Source organism: Leptopilina heterotoma, unplaced genomic scaffold, assembly GCF_015476425.1.
Source record: "Leptopilina heterotoma isolate Lh14 unplaced genomic scaffold, ASM1547642v1 Lhet_217, whole genome shotgun sequence".
NCBI lineage: Eukaryota > Metazoa > Arthropoda > Insecta > Hymenoptera > Figitidae > Leptopilina > Leptopilina heterotoma.
The window spans coordinates 1,738,934-1,760,737 of record NW_025110934.1 but is presented as its reverse complement, the minus strand read 5'-3'; the positions used below and the strand labels follow the sequence as shown (position 1 = coordinate 1,760,737).

At 35.5% G+C, this 21,804-nt stretch overlaps 1 protein-coding gene across 1 annotated transcript; it reads left to right on the top strand.

The window, feature by feature from the left end:
• Positions 1-11,207: 11,207 nt before the first annotated feature.
• On the top strand, positions 11,208-16,779 carry LOC122501874. The gene is made up of 3 exons (XM_043611636.1): positions 11,208-11,662; positions 12,452-12,719; positions 16,760-16,779. Exons 1-3 carry the CDS (start codon positions 11,561-11,563, stop codon positions 16,777-16,779), a joined length of 390 nt encoding a protein of 129 aa, XP_043467571.1. The 5' UTR covers positions 11,208-11,560.
• The last annotated feature ends 5,025 nt before the right edge of the window (positions 16,780-21,804 follow it).

Here is a 21,804-nt window from a genome sequence, read left to right as displayed (position 1 = left end):
TAATTTGGGCCAAGAGAAATTACATCGATCACTTCTTGAGGAATATTTGTAAGGGAAGTCTTCCGGTTGTGGGCACCTTTTTGTTTTTGCCTCATAACATTTTTTCATGTGCATATTATACAAATATATGTGTACGAATTTAAAGCTAGAGGTCTAAGGTGACTGTCAGTGAAGGAATTAAATTTATTCCTTTAAATAAAAAAGTTTTATTAGAAATTTAGTGAAATGGGAATTTTTTGACAAAAAAATTTTTGTACCCGGTTGTGGGCACCCTTGAAAAATCCGCTAAAAATGGAAAAATATTAAAAGAAACCAACACAAATAAAAAAGAAATGAAAGTTTCTTTATTTTAAGAGAATTTGCCGGGATAAAGAACAAAAATGATGACACGTTTTCACACTATGCTCATCGCTAACAGAAGCATAATGCTTGCATGTGCAGTAGCTAGTACGCATAACATAACGCACTTCGAATGCACTGAACGACTATATTCATTGCATTTAATGGAGTTTGCGGCTGTCACTTTCCTTGGCAGAAAGTTTAGATAGATGAGATAGTAGTCCTCATCATTCTCAGATGGTAGAGCTTCCTTAACATAAAGGTGCCCACAACCGGGAGAGAAAGTCATTTTTTAAAAAAACCAACACATTTTATGATGCAGGATTTTGGTTAAACACGAAGATAAATCACAAAATATAATGACAACACTGCAAAGAAAAAATTTAACCCTTTTTTCTGAACGAATCTACACCCATATGTTGCTCTTTGAAAACAATACAAAATTACTTTTTTATTTATTTAATGCAAATTTTCTTTATCATGCTCACAGCTATTACACAAATGCATATATTTGTTTCGTTATCAATACGAGAAGTCCGTATTGTCAACGAACACGACTTGCAATACTTAGTTCAGTAAAGTCTGCTTGCCGTCGAAGTTTACGTAGGGGTGCCCACAACCGGCGCACTTCCCCTATCTGTCAAATTTTTAAACCAATTTGATCTATTTTGAAAATTATTGTCTTGACAATTATATTTTTTATTAAAAAGTGAATTAAATTTCTTTTTAAGTTTAAAATTACATTGTCGACGAATCGAGACGAACTTGTTTTCCGAAAAAATGAAAAAATTCTCCAAAATGGAAGAATCAATAGATAAAAGTGAAATTTGTTTTATAAGGGAATCTAATTTCTTATCTAAGAAATTAAGATGGAAATGTATGTCTCTAATTTCATAGTTTAATAACGTGCGACAGTAATTATGCTTAAGATTAGTACCAATTAACTATGACAAATACTTCATTAGCAAAATTTTACGGTTTACCTAAGATTCACAAGGACAATGTACCACTTAGACCTATTATTTCACTCATAAATAGTCCTACTTATTTTTTAGCAAGGATCATACAGGAGGAACTAAAACCGATAATTTCTCTCCCTAAATCTCATGTAAACAATAGTTTCGAATTGAGAGAAAAATTAAAAAATTTTATTTTACCAAACGATTCTGTTTTGCTTTCTCTCGATGTAACTTCACTTTTTACCAATGTTGCTTGTGATTTAGTTGTTCAAAGTCTAGATAGAAGGTATAACACCATAAATAATAATTGTAAAATTCCTTTTAATGACATTGTCCATTGTACGAAGTTTCTTTTTGATAACACATTTTTTTCATTCAATAAAAAAATTTATCAACAAATAGAAGGTACACCTATGGGTTCACCAATATCACCATTTTTCGCAGACATTGTAATGGGTGATATGGAGTCAGATTGTTTATATTTACTAAAAAAGAATTTTAATTGTATTCCTCATTTTTACTTTAGATATGTTGATGACACTCTATTGTGTGTTCATAAAGATCATGTTCAACTTGTCATTGATATTTTTAATTTCTTTAATATTCATCTTAACTTTACTCATAAATTAGAAAATAATAATCAAATAAATTTCTTAGACATGACTTTAATTAAAAAAAATAACAACCATCTCATTACCAATTGGTACCAAAAACCAACTTCATCTAACAGAATAATAAATTATGACTCCTATCATCCAATCCAACAAAAAAAGAACATTGTATACAATTTGTATGACAGGGCTATTTTGTTGTCTCACAAATCTTTTCACAAGGAAAATATTAGGAAAGTTAATGATATTTTAAAAAACAATAATTATCCATCAGAATTTATCAAAAAACATATAAAAATCCGATCTTTCATTGTACATAAGAGAATATCAAATAACATACAATCTAACAATACTTCTTCGATTTATAGTCGATTACCAAAAATTTGTATTCCTTATAATAACAATTACTTTAAGTTATCTTATATTTTAAAAAAATATAACTTATTATCGATTCCGATTGTTCAAAAAACCTTGACTTCTGTTGTAAAATTGGGAAAGGACCTTACAGATAAGTGGGATAGATGTGCTATTGTCTACAAGTTTAATTGTAACGATTGCAATGCAACGTATATTGGTGAATCGAAACGTACTTTAAAGAAGCGAATCGACGAACATAAAAAGAGTAAAAATTTAGATTTAGTTGTGAATAAGCACCAAAATGAGTATGGTCATTCTTTCAATTTTGATGATGTGCAAATTTTAGACAATGAAACTTCTTATAAAAAAGATTAGTTTCTGAAATGATTCATATTAAATGTAATGATTTTACTATTAACAAGAAGGAAGATACACAATTTCTTAGTAATGCATATTTTCCTTTACTTAATAAATTGAAAGAGGGATCATTTTCATAATATTTCGACTTGCGGTCATTGAACTCGTCTCCTGTATATAATATAAAGATTGTCGTCTAAGCAGTCAGTCTGACTAATCACTCATTATAAAAATGTTCGTGATTTTCAATTTTTAAAATTTTATTTTTCCGTCTAGTTTTATTTAATTTAATAATTATTTTGATTGTGACCAAAATTTTATGTAATTTTATAATGAGGTAAATATCTTCGAATTTGTTTAAATTTATATTCTTTTATATATTATTTTAAAATTATTATATGTAACTTATGAATTTGTTTATTAAAGTGACCTGATGATGATGGCGAACCAGTCCATCGAAACGTTGTCAAAAAAATAAAAATTTATTGTTTTATTTAATTTATCTTCCTTGAATCAAACAAATATTATTTATTAACAATATACGGAGGGATAAAAAAATTATTTTAAATATATGGGAATATACTTTTATCATGTCACAGAAAAATTTGTTTATTTGTGTAATTTTAATTAGTATTTTTGAGCCGTTTTTTAAGTTTACATTAAAATTTTAAGCATATCAGTCAATTCTAAATTTAAATTCTGATTCAGAGGGAAAAAATACATAAAAATATATTATTGTCGTGACATAAAAAAAAATTTTTGGTTCAAATTCGTTTTTAGAGTAGAGGAGACCGGGCACCCAGAAAGAAATATTATTTAAACCAAATATATTTTATTTGAGTTAAATAAACGTATATAGTGGATATCACGTCAAAAGTCTACCCAAAAAAATGTCCAATTATTCCCAAATTTTTTTTATGATATGCCCTATAGGTTAGTAATTTATCGGATAAATTTTTTTAAATTTTATAAAAAATTGTCCGAGGGCACAGGTCTCCTCAGAGGTGGGCAGGTTATTCTAAAATGTAACGCTACAAACTTGGTGGGGAGTTGTTTCAAATGACTTTCAGATTTCAAATTTTCAAACCGATAAATCGTACCTGATCCTCTTTTCGAATTATCTCTTATAGAGATAGTCGGAAACTTGAAAAATTTATTATCTTAATGTGGAAGCTTTGAATCAGAAGACTGCTGATTTTTCGTTACTAACAATTTTTTAGACAAAGATTTTATAGATAATTATGGTTCCGAATTGTCTCTTCTTCAAGAAATAGGACCGTCATCACCATGATGATAATGGCAACTGGCTCTCCTATTCCTTCTCTGGCTCTCTCCTCTTGGCTCTCCCTACTTTCTCTGGCTCACCTACTTCCTCTCTGGCTCTCCTATCTCTTCTCGGCTCTCCCTACTTTCCCTGGCTTTCATACTGTCTCCTTTTCCTCTAATTTTCCTTCTTCTTCTTTCTCTCCTCCAACAATTGACGAATGGCCAAGTCAATTGTCGAAGGAGGTAATCCGGCCAAGGCTCGGGTAATGGCCATGATCCTCTCCACCAGGTCTTCTTCGTCCTCTGACGTTGGTTGGGTCTCCTTCGGTTTGGTTTCGGCCTTTCCCTTTTCCTGGCTCTCCCTCTCTCTTCTCTGACTCTCCTCTTTTCTCTGCTTCTCTTTCTCCTTTTCCTGTCTCTCCCTTTCTCTTCTCTGGCTCTCCTCTTTTCTTTGCTTCTCTTTCTCCTTTTCCTGGCTCTCCCTTTCTCTTCTCTGGCTCTCCTCTTTTCTTTGCTTCTCTTCCTCCTTTTCCTGGCTCTCCTCTTTTCTTTGCTTCTCTTTCTCCTTTTCCTGGCTCTCTTCTTTTCTTTGCTTCTCTTTCTCTTCTCTGGCTCTCCTCCTCCTTGTTCTCAACCACAGAAATCCTCATATACCGACGGTATGCTTCGGCACACCTTGGGCACTCCTCCACTGTTGTCCCTCGGCGTCCACAATTTCGGCAGAAACGGTGGAGGACCGTGTAGGGACAATCCACCAACCTATGTCCGCGTCTCCAGCAATTGAAGCAGCCATAGGGAGTCGGATCCAGAACCTCCGACGTTTCGATTTCCTTTAGGCCCCCGAAGATGACCCCATTTCTTCTTCGTTTTGCAACCTAGTTTCTTTCGGGCTTCCTTTCTCTGTCTCCTTAGGTCGTGTTCCTGTCCCTTCGGTCGCGCTATTCTGTCGTAGGTTTTCTCAATACCCAAGTGTCCGGCCGAAGCTTGGGCGTGTCCATCTTCCATCACTCGGGTTCTGTACTCTTCTGGCACCACTAACTTCCAACCATCCTCGTCTCCGTTTATCGGCAATAAAAGTGGGTCACTTCTATGCCGATATAGGTTTTCGTTCTCTACGATCCACCCTGGGAACCTCTGAGGATGTTGGTTCACCAACTCACGGCGTTTGAGGTACCATTGGTCCTCAATGGAGTCAAACGCGGCTACTGACTCTTCTTCGTCTTCTTGCAGTCTGGACAATGCATCAGGGACATGATGTTGTGCACCTCGTCTGTGAACTATGTCGAAGTCCCACTGCTGCATTTCCAGGGCCCACCTGGCTAATCGGCCTGTTGGATCTTTCAAGTTCCTTAGCCATCTCAGGGCACAGTGATCCGTAATCACGTGGAATTTGTACCCTTCAATGTACGGCCTGAACTTCTTGATCGACCACAGTAGTGACAGGCATTCCTTTTCTGTCACACTGTAGTTTCTCTCTGGCTCTGTTAGGACTCGGCTGATGTAGACTATCGGGTGTTCTCCGTCTTCGAACTCCTGTGTCAGTACGGCTCCAATGGCGTAATTACTGGCGTCACACTGAATGGTGAACTTCTTCGTAAAGTCAGGGCGGGCCAATACTGGCGCGGTTGACAGCTTTTGCTTAAGCTGTTCAAAAGCTTCTTGTTGCTCGTCCTCCCATTCCCACGTTCGGCCTTTGTGTAGCAATTTCAGCAATGGTATCTTAATCTCGCTGTCGTTTCGGATGAAGCGAGAGTACCACCCTACCATGCCTAAGAAACTTCTAAGTTGTCTTACGTTCTTAGGCTCTGGATAGTTCCTTACTGGCTCTGTCTTACTCGGGTCTGGCCTCAAACCTTCTCTGTCCAATAAGTATCCCAGGTAAGTTACTTCGGAACATCCGAACTCACACTTGTCCGGGTTTACGACTAACTTGGCTCTGTTCAGTTTCTGCAGCACGATTTCTAACCACTTGACGTCTTCTTCAAAAGTATCTGTGACTACGATAATGTCGTCCAGATACCCGAAGACGTATGGCTCTACTTTCGGTCCCAACAACTCATCGATCATACGTTGGAACGTCATCGGTGCGTTCATGAGTCCAAATGGCATTCGGCGAAACTGCCACAGTCCTGATCCCAGTATGGCAAAGGCTGTATATTTCTTACTCTCTTCGGCCATTGGAATTTGATGGTATGCCAGCTTGAGATCGACCTTTGACAGGTATCTGGCTTTTCGGAGTTTATCCAGGATATAGTCGATAGATGGCAGTGGGTAACAATCCTTAATTGTTACTTTGTTGACATCTCTATAATCGTTACACTGCCTAAAGTCATTCTCTCATCTTCTCGTGATTACTGGCGCACTTCTCCAACGGCTGGCTGATGGCTCAATGATCCCAAGTTTGTACAACTTTGCGGCATTACCTTAGGCCCAAATTAACATGGCTGGCGACATCCGTCTTATTCCATGTTGTACTGGCGTTTCGTCCGTAACACGTATGTGATGTTCCGTCAGGTCTGTCATTCCGTGTTCTTCCGATTCTGGCAACACCCACTTGTCTACAATGGCCTAGATGATGTTCTTTTGCTCATCATCGAGCGCAGAAATACCGGCACACTCAGCGAATATTAGTTGTTCGTTCTCGTCTCCTTTTCTCGGCCCAAACCCATGCCATTCTCCACTGAATACTCTCCATAATCCCTCTTTCAGCTTCACGTCCATGTTCCAGGCCTTACAGAAGTCGATGCCCAAGATGATGTCCTGTGTCAAGGTGTTCATTACCTTGACTAAGAATTTTTGTGCATGTCCGTCAACTACTATATTAAGGTCCACGATTCCGGCTGTTTCAGTGATACCTCCTGTTGCGCTCCTCACAACTGTACCACACGGCTGGATTCGGCTTTTAAAAGGTTCTGTAACTCTGGTGTTGATTACTGAAATCATAGCACCAGGGTTAAAGAGTGCTTCGTAATGGCGGTCGCCGATAGACATGTCGAAGAAATATCTGTTCTCCGTCCTAGATCCGTCGATGTCCTCCTCGTTACTTAGGTTCGGGTCAGCTGTTGCTCTCACAGCCTCTCTCCTCCCCTGGACTATAGGTACCGGGATCACATCCGTACCTTTTGTCCCACACTCATCGGCCCTTTTCTCGACTACATTTCGGTGGAGTGAGCTCTTCTCACTTGGCCATTCGTGACTATTCTCTGGCATGAATTTGAACGTGTTGTCTTCTGTTAGGTCGTCCCTACCTATGACTGGCTCGAAACTTTTCTCACCTATCTCTTCTCTTTCTAACTCTAATTCTCGCTCCGTTTTGACCCAACTACAACTGGGATCAAATTGACCTCGACACTTGTTATTTAACTTAACTTTATACGGTTCAGAAAGCTCGGTTCTCCTCTCTACGATACACGGCTCATCCGGCACGGTTCTCCTCTCTACAATACACGGCTCATCAGGCACGGCTCTCCTCTCTACAACACACGGCTCATTTAACTCGGCTCTCCTCTCTACACTACTGTTCCCTATTGTCCGATTGTATTGGAGGGGGGTACAGCGCTGTTCTGTGCCCCCCATATACCGTTTCCCAACGCGGCTCTTACTGCCATACAGTTTGGGCAGTTTAGGAAATTGCACCCCGGTCTTTTGCACACTAAACACGCTTCTGATTGTACTGGCTTCAGAGAACATTGATTGGCGTAATGTCCTTGTTGTTGACAAGAGAAACAAGTTCTCTGCGGGCAGTCTTTGGCTCGGTGTCCTACTGTCTGGCAGTGGAAACATGCCCCGACGAATTCTTTAGTGGTATTTTGGGCTTGTGTACCATGTTGCCCCGGCTTGGGTCCTTTAGACCCATTTGGCCTGGGGTAATTTGGTTTCATTCCAGGTGGAAACATCCCTGGATAAACCATTGGGTACGCGAATTGCATTGGCATTTGTACTGCTGGTGGTGGCGCTGTACTGACAACTTGACCCTGGACCACTGCTGGCTTCTGATTCGGTGTTGCTGGACTGATGGCCTCAACACTCTTTTCTTCTGGCTTGTTTTTCTCTTTCTTACTTTTTGGGCTCTTCTTCTTTTTCTTCGGCTTCTCGGCTTTTGTGGAGTGATCGCTTTCACTCGACTCAGGCTCTTTCTCCAAGGCGGACACTTTTTCGCTCTTTACGTGTTTGTGACCACTCTTCCTTTCTTTTACGGCCGCTGACGGAAAACGCATCTTTTCCTTAGGTGGGGGCGGGGCATATCTTTCGTCCAAGTCCTTTGCCTTCTCGTAGTTCCTTAGGATCTTTTCCATCTGGCTCAATGACTCGAACTGCAGTCTATCCAGTTGGCGTCGGTAGGCTGGAGTCAGGCCTTTGTAGGCCACCTTGATTTGTTGTTTCTGGCTCAAAGGTCGTTTCATGTGACCTAATATTAGTCGGAAACTTGTCAGGTATGGGGAAATTTTCTCTCCCTTGCCCTGAGTCCTGGCTTTTAATTCGTCTATGACATCATCATCGTCGACCACAACCAAGTACTCATTTTTAAAGGCTCTTTGGAATAACCTCCAAGAACTTATTTCACGGCGCAGCGACCTGAACCAACTGCTGGCGGATTTCTGTAAGATTATCGGCAGTGCTTGTAAGATCTCTTGATCTGAGAAACCTGAGTTGGTTCTACAGTCTTCCAGTCTCTCCAGAAATTCTTCGGCATTGTCTTCATCTCCAAAGAATTTTAGGTCCCAATCCTTAAGGGTTTTGATCACTTTTGACCTCCGGCCGGGCTTAAATTTTTCGCTTTCTCCCCCACTACTTAGGTGTTGACTCAGATCACTCTCAGATTCGGACTCACTCGTAGAGTCATCTAAGATTGATCTTCGGCTCTCCTTTGCGGCTTTCTTCGGCTTTCGTGTTTTTCTCTCCTTTCGTTCGCTTTTTATACTCACTCGGTTTTCGCTTCTACTCTCACAACTACACTTTTCACTTCCACGGCTCTCCTCGCTATCATCATACTCGATTCGTCTCTCTACCTTGTCTCTTTTACTCCTTCTACTATTCGCGCTCTCATTATTTTCAAGTTCCGTGATCGGCTCTCCATTTTTCGGCACTCTTCGATGAGTGACACTAACGTCACTCACACTACTCCGGCTTGACTGGTTTCTAGGGGCAGGTGTGGGCCTCACTCTCTCGTTAGTGTGATGTGAGTGTGAGGTCTCTGCTACTGGCTGTTTTCTTTGGGGGGACACAATTCTGGATTCTTGATGATGGGTCAATTTAAATCCGTCCCTGACTGCGGCCCTACATTGGCTTTGTTGCCATTCCCAGCCCCCTCCCGAATACTGTCTGTCCATTTTCTCAGCATAAGCTACTAGCCTCTCAATTTCGGGAGATAAGCCTAACCTCGCTACCGAATCTCGCATGGTTTGTACGCTAGGTGCCATTGTAGCCGATTGAATAGTGTGGGGCGCTGTCATGATCGTGCTCGTTGTCATACTCATTTGAGCACTGGTAGTGATGGGGGAAAACGTCGTCATGCTGGCTGTTGTCATGACTGGGAGTGGGGGTGTAAAATTTGGGGTGGACGCAACGCTGGTCGGACTGGGTCTACTGTACAATGCTCCATTTTTGGTTCTACTTCCCCCACTCCCTCGGGTTTTCTTGGCACTAATACGCTCGATGACCTGACTCGCCCCGCTGTCTGATGTTTCGTCATCTGCCGATGACATCTGGCCACCCCTGCGATAATTCACAAATGGAAATTTTTCCATTTCTGGCTCCGGGAACGCTTCCAACAAAAAGATTTTGTCGGAATTTCCTAAGTCATACCGATCGCAAAATGGCACATCACTACCGTCGTTTAGTGCTAATCTCATTTCCGCTCGCAATAGCCTCTCCTTCAAAACTTGTGACGAACCACTGATACACAATTGGTGTCTCAGTAAGTTCGTCACTATCTGGCCAACTTGCATGATTTTAATTTTTTCCCATGCCCGGCTTACGCACGGTACTTTAATTAATTCACTCATGCGTCTCTTATAGTCCTGCATATCATCAATTGCCTTTGCTATTTCAAAAAAAAAAAATTTTTTTTAAAGAAAATTTTCTAAGTAAAAAAAATTGTTAATTTTCAGGGGGGTGCACGATTTGTATATACTTCACTGTGCTGTCTTAAAGCAAGGACGTGACGTGACTACTCAGGGAGGGCCCCCTTTTAAAATTTAAATATATATATATATATATAACCTTCTTTACCTTATCAGTTATATCAAAGTTAATAAATTGTCCGCTAGATGGATTTCAACTACCGTTTGTTATTTTCACAATCGAAGTATCGAACAGGAAGTAAACAAAATTCGAATTAATTATTTTATATAATAAATTTACGAGTGCTCAACGAACTATAACCCTTTTTTTAGTAAAATTAAAATGACGAGTGTTTAAAGATATGCAAAATTTATAATTCTAGAATTAGACTACAAATTTAAAACGAAATGTCACAAATTAAGTGGAAATTTGAAAATTTCAATGACGTACGTACGTATTGATGACTGAATTTATTACTAACGATTCTGTTATTTTAATTTATTACTATGAAATAGTGTCTATAATTTTCCAAATTACTTCTTTTCTTTTAAAGACAGTAAACTATTCTTCTGGTTTGTTGTTCTTTCTAATGGAGTTGTGTTCACTCCAGAAGACTGATAACAACTAGATTGGTTTATATTGCACTTGTTAGTAACATGTGTAAAGAAATGTGTCAGTTCTGAATTATCATAACATGAGTTCTGTTTCGATGATTCAAGAGCAGACAGTTATTTTCTTACAATCTTTGCCTTAATTAACGACTGTGCATTTTGACAATCTATTTTGAAATTTTTCTTTCAAGGCAAGAATTCCCTCAAAAACGATTGGGACGATTTAGCTAGAGAATATAAGGAAGCCGAGAAACTGTCAAAACCTCTAAACCACAATGTCCAAGGAACCGGGGAATTTGATTCAAGCGATCACAGTCATGATGTTTCTCACACAAATGACAAACAATCTTTGTCGGAGACCCAGGTCGTGTCACAAGTCAATAACCTTATTGGTGACATTGATAATAATTCAGGTGATTAATTAAACTATAGGTTTACGACTGTTTATGACTGTATTTTTCTTAACTAATTGTTTAACGATAAATAATGACCGTATGAGTGTGTTGTCGACAAATTATAAAAACAAAAAAAAATAATAATAAAATAATTTTTGTTTTATTTATTAAATTTTTTTTTTCTGGTAGGTGTATCACCAGGTATTTACCAAGGCGTTCCTAGTAGCAACAAATCTTGTCAACATTGCTTCGACAAGGAAAAAGATTCTATTTCGACTGAATCGAAACAATCTGTTTTGATTTCCAACGACAGTCTCATTGATAAAAATAATGAAGAGACTAACACTTTAACGAATAAAGACAGTAATGAAATTTTAATTACTAACGACAGTCATCTTAAAGAAACCAATTCAAATAACACAAACGATAAATTAACCAATAACGACAAAGACGATAGTAATCACAACAGTGACGACAGTGACAAAAACAATAATCAGACCCAAGATAACAATAAGGGTGCTATCAAAAAACGACAGTTATAAAATAACTTAAGTTCAGGATCTTTCAATTACGAGGTTTACGAGGATCGTATAAATAATAAAATGGTTCAGTTGGAAAAAATGATGAGCTCAACCTTGGATATGCAGTCAAAATTGCAGGAGACCATGCAATTATGGCTTAAACGCCATAGTTCAGAAAATAAGGTAAAAAAACCTAAAATTACTAACGAAATTGTAATGCCTCAAAATTTTAAATTAACGACAGTTTCCCAAGTGGAAAGAAATTTTCTCGGTTCTAATAAAAATTTAACAAATAACAACCCAACATTTACACCGAATTTTACAGCAATTAATAACAATAATAACACGAATAATTCGAATTCAATAGCAAATCAAGTTAAAGAAGCAATTAAAATTGAACTGATCGGGAAAGACAGCGGATTTAAACACGAATACAAATTAAATTCACAAACCAAATTTGAACATTTTTACGAGTTTTTAACGTCCGAATTACGTATATCAGACTTGCTTTATGTTATCGATACGACAGTTACTCCACCGGAAGGATTAAATGAAAAATTAAAAGAAAAACATAAATTTGAAGTTCGGGATATTCTAATAAATCGAATTGATAAAATTTATCATACCCGAGTTATACATCTTCAAAATCCGGTTGAAATTATTAACAAATTACGAGAATTTAAACGATGTGAAGTAAATTTAACGAGTGTTACCGTACGAAAGCAACTTTATTCAATTCAATACGACGCAAAACGCGAATCAGCAGTCAAATTCTTAGACCGTTTCGAAGAAATTGTTTTAAATTATGAACACATTTCTGGTACAACTTTATTATCGGACGAAGAGAAACGCGATGCACTTTTTAAAGCCATTTTAACACAATTACCCGAAGTTCAATCTGTCGAGTTTATGACGAAAAACCAGACCGGTAAAGGATTAAATTACGAAGCCCTCAAATTATTTGTTATACAGTCGGAAGCAAATCGACTGCAAACAATAATTAAAACTCATCCTGCCTCTAAAACGACTGCCATGGCCTCAATTCAATATGCAAAATCCAATCAACGACAGTGGATTAGTCAAAGATGTTTCGAGTGCGATGATTTCGGCCACATGTCAAACGAGTGTCCCAGAAAAGGCCAAGGTTTACGTAAATGCTATGAGTGTCAGCAATTTACAAAACACAAGGCCTATGAATGCGAGCAACGACTGCTTAAAACTAGGGGCAGAGGCTTAACAAGTAAGTATTCTAATAATTCAAACGACATATCGAATATTTATTTACGCGCTAATTTTAAACGACCGTTTAAATCTCAACCGAACCAAGGCAAAAAATATTTCAAATCATTTAGAAAAAGTAACGACAGTAATAAATATTCTTTTAAAAGAAAAAATGACAGTAAAATTAAAAAACGACCCGCTGACAATAAAAACAATACACAACGCCAACAAAGACATTCACGAACAGGTACGAGTGAAATACCAAAAATTGGTTTCACCGAATTGCAGAACAACAAATCAGGTACGTCAAATAAAATTATATCTCAAACTACATCCTTGTCATTGTCTGATACTGTTTCCACCTCCGAAACCAAAACGGAATCTTCAGTTTACATTTATAGTCTTTCCAAATCAAATACGATTAAAAATAAAAATCACAATTATGTTTCTTTTATCGTGGATACCGGTGCGACAGAACATATTACAAATTCAAAAAATATTTTTGATAGATTAAATAGAATCGAATGTAATGTTATTAAATGCGCAAATAAGGACAGTAAAGCAGATCTCATTGCTCAGGGTCAAAGAAATGTTAATTTAATTTCAAATTACAATAAATCCTTTACATTAACGAATGTCATTTATACCAATTCAGTTTCCGAAAATCTATTGTCACTCCGACGACTGGCCGAAGCAGGTTATTCTTCTCATTTAAACGACAAGCGAATTAATATCTTTAATTCTAAATCAAAAGATTTACTTGCAACGGGTATTTATGAGAAACCATATTGGTTTCTTGAATTTAAAATTGACAGGAAAAGTTTAAATGATAATTCAGTGCTTTCAGACACAACTATTTTTGACACGACTGTAGTTCATGAAACTCCCAAAGAAAATAACGAATCGATTGATAAAAACATGATTAGAAATAATAATGTAACGAGTGACTCCTTTAATACGACTGAAAATAACGAGACGAATAAAAACGAAAATTTAATTAATAACTCCACAGAAGAACTTGCCAATAAAATTCAAAAAAACTCTGAAACTACTACTATTTCCGATTTTGACAGTTCCACAGTAAAACGAAAAATAACTAATGTTGACGAATTGCCCGAAGCAGATGTCTTAGACGAATTTACCCCCTTTAACGATAATAGTTACAATGAGTTTATTAAAAAGAACAAAGCCATGCTTTGGCACGTACGACTAGGCCACGTGTCCGTTGGCTATTTAAGAAAATTACAAAAATTGTGGAAAGATAATAAAGACCTTCAGTCAGTAGTTTTCGATGACAGTATCCTTGATTGTGAGATATGCGCACTAACGAAACTTAATAAACTACCTTTTCAAAATCAAAGAACTAGCTTATCCCATGAAAACGAAAGACGAAACGGGTTTGTGTTTAGAGAAATTTATTAAAAGTGCTCTAAATTTGCTCGGTTCTAATAAAAAAATTTGCTATTTGCGTTCAGATCAGGGAACTGAATTTATGGGAGGTTATACGAACGAAGTATTATTACGCGAAGGTATAGAACGACAGTGTGCTAACCCAGACACTCCTCAACACAACGGAGTTGCTGAGCGATTTAATCAAACGATTCAAAAGAAAATTCGATCGATTATGTTTGACTCAAAACTTCCACCAAACATGTGGGGTTTAGTTTTAGGAACGGCGGTTGATATCTATAATAGAACTCCACACAAGTCAATTGATTTTGAAGCTCCTTTGAGTAGATTTGCACCTGATTTTCATTTCGATCTGAATCAAATTAAACGATTTGGTTGTTTGGCCTATTGGTCAATAACTAGAAAACCTGACTCAAAGTTTTCGGCAAGAGCAGTACGCGGTGTTCTTGTAGGTTACACAACGTCCGGTTACATTTTCCTCAATCCGGAATCCGGAAAATTCTTTGAATCACGAAATGTTCTTTTCAACGAAAAATTAGTTTTCGGTGACAAATAAAAGAAAGACTCGATACAAAATTGGCCACTTCCAGAAACGACTTTGTCTATAAACGATTGGTTCTTTAATTTCTTTTTATTTAGTAACGAAAACAATGTTGTCAAAAGTCAAAACACATTGTCAGAAACGGAGGGAGCTCAGCCCAATAAACGCGGCAGACCTCGAAAAAGACTGTTAGAAACAGAGGGAGAGAATTCGAATGAAATTTCAATAGAAGCTAAAAAGAGTAAAGTTACTCGAGAACCTTACGAAATGCACAGTCGGAAAATAGCTGATGTTAGCTTTGCCAAAATTTCTAAAATTACGAATGTTTCAAATAGCTATACTTTTCCGAGTGTAGAAGACGAGTTCACAACAACAGAAAATAAAACAAACGATGAAATTCTATTTTGCTTTCATGCTGAAATCAATAACGATCCATTAAATTTTAAACAAGCTATAGAATCGAAAAATAAAAACGAGTGGTTAAAAGCAATCGACGACGAGTTAGAATCTTTGAACAAAAACCAAGTTTGGACAATTGTAGAACGACCGAAAATAGGTAAAAATGGTAAAAAGCCTAACATTATCGATTCGAGATGGGTTTTTAAACGAAAGTACTAAAGTCCCGGTAAAATCAAGTTTAAAGCTAGATTAGTAATTCGAGGTTTTAAAGATACAAATTCTTATGACTTGAAAGAAACCTATGCGCCAGTTTCTAGACTTACTTTAGTAAGAATAGTTCTCGCAATCATTATGATTTGGAAGCGTGTCAATTAGATGTTAAATCTGCCTTCTTGAACGGTATTCTAGAAGACGAGATTTATATGGAAATTCCCGATGGTGTGGAAAATTCTCAAAATTTATGACAGATCAAAGTTTGCAAACTTCACAAAGCGATTTACGGGTTACGAGTTAGTCCAAAACAATGGAACAAAAAATTCTCTGAAGTTGCTCATTCTTTAGGACTGATTAATGACGATTATGAACCCTGCTTGTTCATGTGGCATTCTGTCAATTCGATAGTCATTTTGCTAATTTACGTTGACGATATTTTGCTAGCAAGTAACGACCGTAATAAAATGTTAGAAATTAAAGGTAAACTAATGATCTCGTTTGAAATGACTGACTTAGGCGAACCAAAACATTACTTGGGTATGAATATTGAAAGACACAGGGACTTAAAAATAATGACAGTGACTCAAAAAGATTACATTGAAAAAATTCTAACGAAATTTAATTTTGAGAATGAATTTTCAAAAAACACACCGATGACGACACGACAGGTAGCAAATCGCGAACGAAGGGAACGAGAACAAGTCGACAATTTCGAAACTTACGAAAAACCAATGGACATTCCGTACAGAGAAACAATTGGTAGTCTCTTGTATCTTTCCGGAGCTACTCGTCCAGACATAGCCTACGCAGTAAATATACTGAGCAGACATCAAATTGATCCGACCGAAAACGAGTGGAATATGGTCAAAAGAGTTTTTCAATACTTGAAAGGAACGAAAGATTTAGGACTAAAATTTATCGGTAGACGAAACGACTTATTAGCTTATTCAGATGCGAGTTTTGCCGATTGCAAATCTTCGGTTTCGACGTGCGGTTATATAATACGATTGTTTGGTGATACGATTGCCTGGCGAGCAAACAAGCAAACTTATGTTGCTCTTTCGACGTGCGAAGCCGAATATGTCGCCATGAGTCAAGCTTGTCAGGAAATCATCGCGACAAATAAGTCTCTTATGAGAATTTCTAAAAAAGGCTTTCTTCCTGCGATTTTGAGATGCGATAACAAAGCTGCGACGATTTGTGCTAAAACTAACGGTGGAAATAAGTTAAGACATATGACGGATGTTCACCAAGACTATGTAAAAGAATGTGTTAAATACGACCGTGTAATTCTCGAATGGGTTTCGACTAAGAAACAATTGGCCGACATAATGACCAAGCCTCTTAGTTTCGAGGTCCATACTCAATTACGAGACAAAATTCTAAATAACGACAGTTTTTGAATTGACTATTGTTCTGTCATACGACATTACGTACATTTTGCCACTAAAATACACTAATGACTAAATAAATCTAATCTTCTATTTGGTTTACAGTTGCCGGAATAAACGATTAGCCATGAGTTATTCTCTCTGAACGATGGACAACTGGTCTATATTTCTAACGTAATGACGAGGCCACAAATCCAATCCAAAGACTGACTTTATTGAAAAAATACTCAGTATTCAACAAAAATGATCATCTCATAAAAATAAAAAAAAAACTTTTTGTTAATGTTCTTTTTTTATATTAATAAGTAATTTTCTAGCCTTAAGTATTTTCATAATTATTATTACTATCATACGAGTCAATCTCGGGAGGGAGTGTCGAATTTGTATTTCGCGGTACACTCGATTAACTCTAGCTGTTACGAGTCTGATCACACTTCCGTGTGCGCGCGCACTCCCTCACTCTCTTTTTCGTGCGCTTTGATCCCGTTCGCATCTCATCGATCTCTCCTGAATAAACGACTGTTTTCTTGTGAGTACTTACAGTGTATTTATTGACTACATCCTGCCCAAATAAACTATATGCTATCAATCTCCATTGCGAGTTTTTTTAAAAGCCGTCTCTAAAACTTGCATACTAATATTTAAGGTGTTCAAAAACATTGTTCTACATACAATAAATTTCTTTCCTTGGTCATCAATATTGTATGTCCTGGAGAACTGCTTTTTCTAATATTATCATCATTATTAATTCGATTTTCAGTTACATTTCTCAGAAGGAAATCATATTTCTTTGAGTGTTCAGAAATTCTCAAATAATCATTAAAAAATTTCAGTCTTGTTTCTTCAGAAATTTTGGTTTCGCATTTAAATCGACATCCCGGTCCGCAGGTTCTTTGCATCGAGCGTTTTGGAACTGTTTTTTTTGTGTATGGTGAAACATATTCGAGACCAAGATTTACAGACTTTTTAAAAACATTTTTTCCAGAATTTTCTGGATTGCAGAGTCTTTTTCTAGTTAAAATTTTGTCTTGCTGATCGAAACTCTTCTTTCTTTTAACTACAGGTAACGCATTCCCGGCAATATCCTTGGCTGTATCGAAGCAAATATTATTCTCTTCAGATGTAGAAGGAAGATTTTCATCTTTTGATGATAAATAAACTTCTTCATCTACTTCCGAAATTTCATTTGAAAAATCCATATTTCCCAAGACAGAATTGCTCTCATCAACTATTTTGGAATTATTTTCATCAAGCGAACTTATTGCTTTTGAAACAGTAGAATTTCTTGAATTCAAACCAAGAAAATTTATTAATTCTTCTGATAAATCTGTAATAATAGATAATGTCGAAGAATAAATTGACATCAACTTTTAATTCATAATTGTGATAATAATCGTTATTCTACGTTATTTGATTTGAACAATTTTCTGATATTTTTTGAAACAATAAAAATTAAATTATAATTTGATACTTCATTTTTAGACTAAAATTAAAAATTTAAATATTTTTTATTTTTTTAATAAAAAAACTGCTGCCAAGTTATAGATTTTTGTTATAATTTTGGTGCTCATTTCTTGAACACTTTGATTCCTCATAGAGATAATAATAATAATAATAATAATAGAAATATATGAATAACTTTTTATAAATATGGTAAAAGTGATAAAATCTCGGGTCAACCCTACAAGATTGTTATAATAGTTTAATAGTTCAAGAAAAATTTTTAAACAAAAATTTGAGAAAATGTCATTTTTGAACTCCTGAGGTCAAATAACATAAAGATATGTTAAAAAATCCAACTCGAAAAATTTTGGTATTACAATACTTCCTCTATATGAGGAAGCAATAATTTAAAATATTTTTAATATAATTATAAGGATTTATTAAACAATAATTCGTCATAGCAAAAAAGAAACTATTCAATTTGAGCTTATACTTGCAATACATCCCAGTAGGCAAAAAACCATCATTGTTTTAAAAACGTTCCAAAAACGTTTTTAGAACGTTTAATGTCTGCAAAATAATGTTCCAAAAACGTTCCATTGCTTTTAAAACGTTTTAGAACCATATAACGTTTTTGGGACGTTATTTAGCAGACATGAAACGTTCTAAAAACGTTTTTGGAACGTTTTTAAAACAATGATGGTTTTTTGCCCACTGGGATACCACTTAAAGTACTTTCTCAAGAATCCATTATAAAGTTAATCTTTTTTTACCTGGCTAGATATTGTTACATATTTCCAAAAAAACGAAGTTAAAAATTCAAAATCGTTTGATTTACTTCATAAAATAGAAAATAACGTCTGTGTCAAATATAATTATTTTCATATGTCATTAAAATCAATACAATGAAGTTTCTCTCTAACCAATAATAAAGATAAAAAAGTAATTTTGAATCAATAGTGCGATTTGAGAAATTTGTAACAAAGAATTCAAAAGCAGAAAACTTAACAATTTTATAATTGAAATTAAAATTGATAATTATAATTTTAAAATTAACTAAAATTCATAATTAAAATTTTGTAATTCCCAACCATAAACGTAAATTAAATATAACACAATTTTTTATATAATTACATAAATAAGATAGTATTTTTGAAAAAAATTATAATCATTAGACGACAAAAATCTTCTTTCTGAAACTAAATAGGAAAAATTTATTTAATAATATTTAATATTATTAACAATTATGAAAATTTTGGTCACGAATGTGTATTAAAAATATTTAGAAAGAGAATCATATTGAACGCAAGCTTCAGTTGTCATTTTATTGCATTCGATTTTGAGATAGCATTATCTCGAATTGAAAAATGAATTAGAATTGTTTTGCATTCATTTGTAAGTTAACTTCATACAGCATTTGTTTCTCAAAAAGATTTATACTGAACTGTCGTTTAAAATAATATTATCTCGTCAGGAGGCGTCGAAGTATTAATCTACTGCCAGCCCCTACCTACTAAAATCCGTAACCCATATTAAGAGCCCCTTATGCAACCTCGGAACAGTCGTAAGACTTTATAATTTTCAAATTATCTAGAATATGGCTTCTGACAGTGATTCATAATAAGTAATAATAAACGCATATTATTTTTAAAAAATTATACAAGTATTATTCGCAAAAACCGAATAAACAATTAAATCTGAAAATTTTACTTTTTCACAAAATTTTTTTTCATTATTCAGTATTATGTTACTACAAAATAATAAATTTTTCTTTTAATGTTAATGCTTCTTCCAAAAGAAAGCAAAATGTTCTTGTAATGAACATCTAAATTTGCAATTTGTTTAATTTTTTGTTCATAAACATTATAGTATTTAATAAATTTAATTTTTAGCATATTAAGACTATGTCATTTCATAAAATGCTTTCTAATATTAGACAAATAGTGTTATTTTTTATCATTAGGTTTACTAAGGGAACAATTAATAGTTGCATTTCATAAAATGTCTAAAAAAATTTACACATAATGAAATAAATATTTATTTCACTATGTGGCAGCGTTTCATAAAATGTCAAATTTCACAAAGATGCTGCGACTTATACATTTCTATTTAAGAGGGCCTAAAGAGTTTTCCGCAGGGGGTCAACATTTGAAGCTACGCCACTGAAAGAAAGTTTTTGTTTTTTGTCGTTTATTTAGTTGTATTATCGTTAGTATAATTTTAGAAATAAGATATAAATCAGTTGCCAGTAATTGAGTGGGTTTACTTGCCTGCATGCATAAAAATAATCTAATATATGGTAATTTGAAAATAAAATTGAAATACATTATTTGTTTTAGGACCACAAACTAATTATGGAAAAGGATGATTCTCATCTTCGAAAGAGAAGGTGCAAACCCTACTTGAATCTTGGTCGGAAACAGCAACTTCGTCGCCTTAAAGCACAACTTACACAGGATTCAGAAGATTATTCGCCCTCTTCTAATGCTCTTTCAGAAGAAATTACTGAATCGGATTCAAATATTGCATTAGAAGAAAGAACTTGTTTTTTTAAATGATATAGAAGAAGAAATAACAAAAACTTTTTCTCATTATGCATCAGAAGAAATGTCTCCTTTGAATGTTAAGACTGAAACACAGGAAATGATAGAATTACAAAAACAAGAAGAAGAAGAAGAATTTTGGGATAAACTGAATCTCTATTCAGACGATGATGATGATGTTGATGATGAAGAAGGAGTTACCCCAAAATTAACTTTGTGGGAAAAATTAGCTAGTTGGGCTTTGCAACATTCAAAAAATCGTGCGTCAGTTAATGAAATTCTTGAAATTTTTCTAGATTTTCTAGATTTTCTAGATTTTCAAAATTCAAAATGGCGGCTCCAATATGGCGGACGAATTTTTTAAAAGTTAATGGATTTACTTCAAACTTGGTAACTAGGGGTTTTTTAGGTCGCTGATGACGAATTTGAAGTTAGATTTTCAAAATTCAAAATGGCGGATCCAATATGGCCGACGAATTTTTTAAAAGTTAATGGATTTACTTCAAACTTGGTATCTAGGGGTTTTTTGGGTCGCTGATTATGATTTTGAAGTTAGATTTTCAAAACTCGAAATGGAAATTCTTATATACATAAGTAAGGTATTCACGTCCTTTTATGGTAGCGCACTCTTTTGTCCTCAAAGGATCTGTGTAATGGTTTTCGTTTCAAATTGGTGCCTCCAGGTACAATATCCCTTTTCAGCATCCAACAGTAGTCGGACATCATATTTACATCCCATCTTCCTTGATAACGACGCTCAAATTCTTTAAGACCTTGATGGAATCGTTCTCCTTGTTCTTCACTGTAATCTCCCAAATTTTCAGGGAATCGATCCCGATGCGAGTCTAAGTAATGCATCTTTATGCTCATTAAGCATCCTAACTGACCAAATTTTTTAATCATATCACTAACTATTCGCTCCCAATTTTCACTCTTGTGATTACCCAGAAAATTTTCGACAACTGCTTTGAAACTAAGCTATGCGGCTTTCTCCTTTTTATTCATCTTGGTGATAAATTGCTCATCTTTTAACAATTTGCGAATTTGTGGTCCGTCAAAAACCCCTTCTTTTCGTTTCGCATCAGATTTTTCTGGAAACTTTTGTTCCAGGTATTTACAACAGTTTCCTTCTTTATCTAAGGCTTTGACAAATTGTTTCATTCC

Coding starts and splice junctions, on each gene's coding strand:
- LOC122501874 (XM_043611636.1), top strand. CDS start 11,561: ATGGTTCAGTTGGAAAAAATGATGAGCTCAACCTTGGATATGCAGTCA. Junction 11,663..12,451: donor GCCATAGTTCAGAAAATAAG/GTAAAAAAACCT, acceptor TTTGTTATACAG/TCGGAAGCAAATCGACTGCA. Junction 12,720..16,759: donor TAGGGGCAGAGGCTTAACAA/GTAAGTATTCTA, acceptor TTTGGTTTACAG/TTGCCGGAATAAACGATTAG.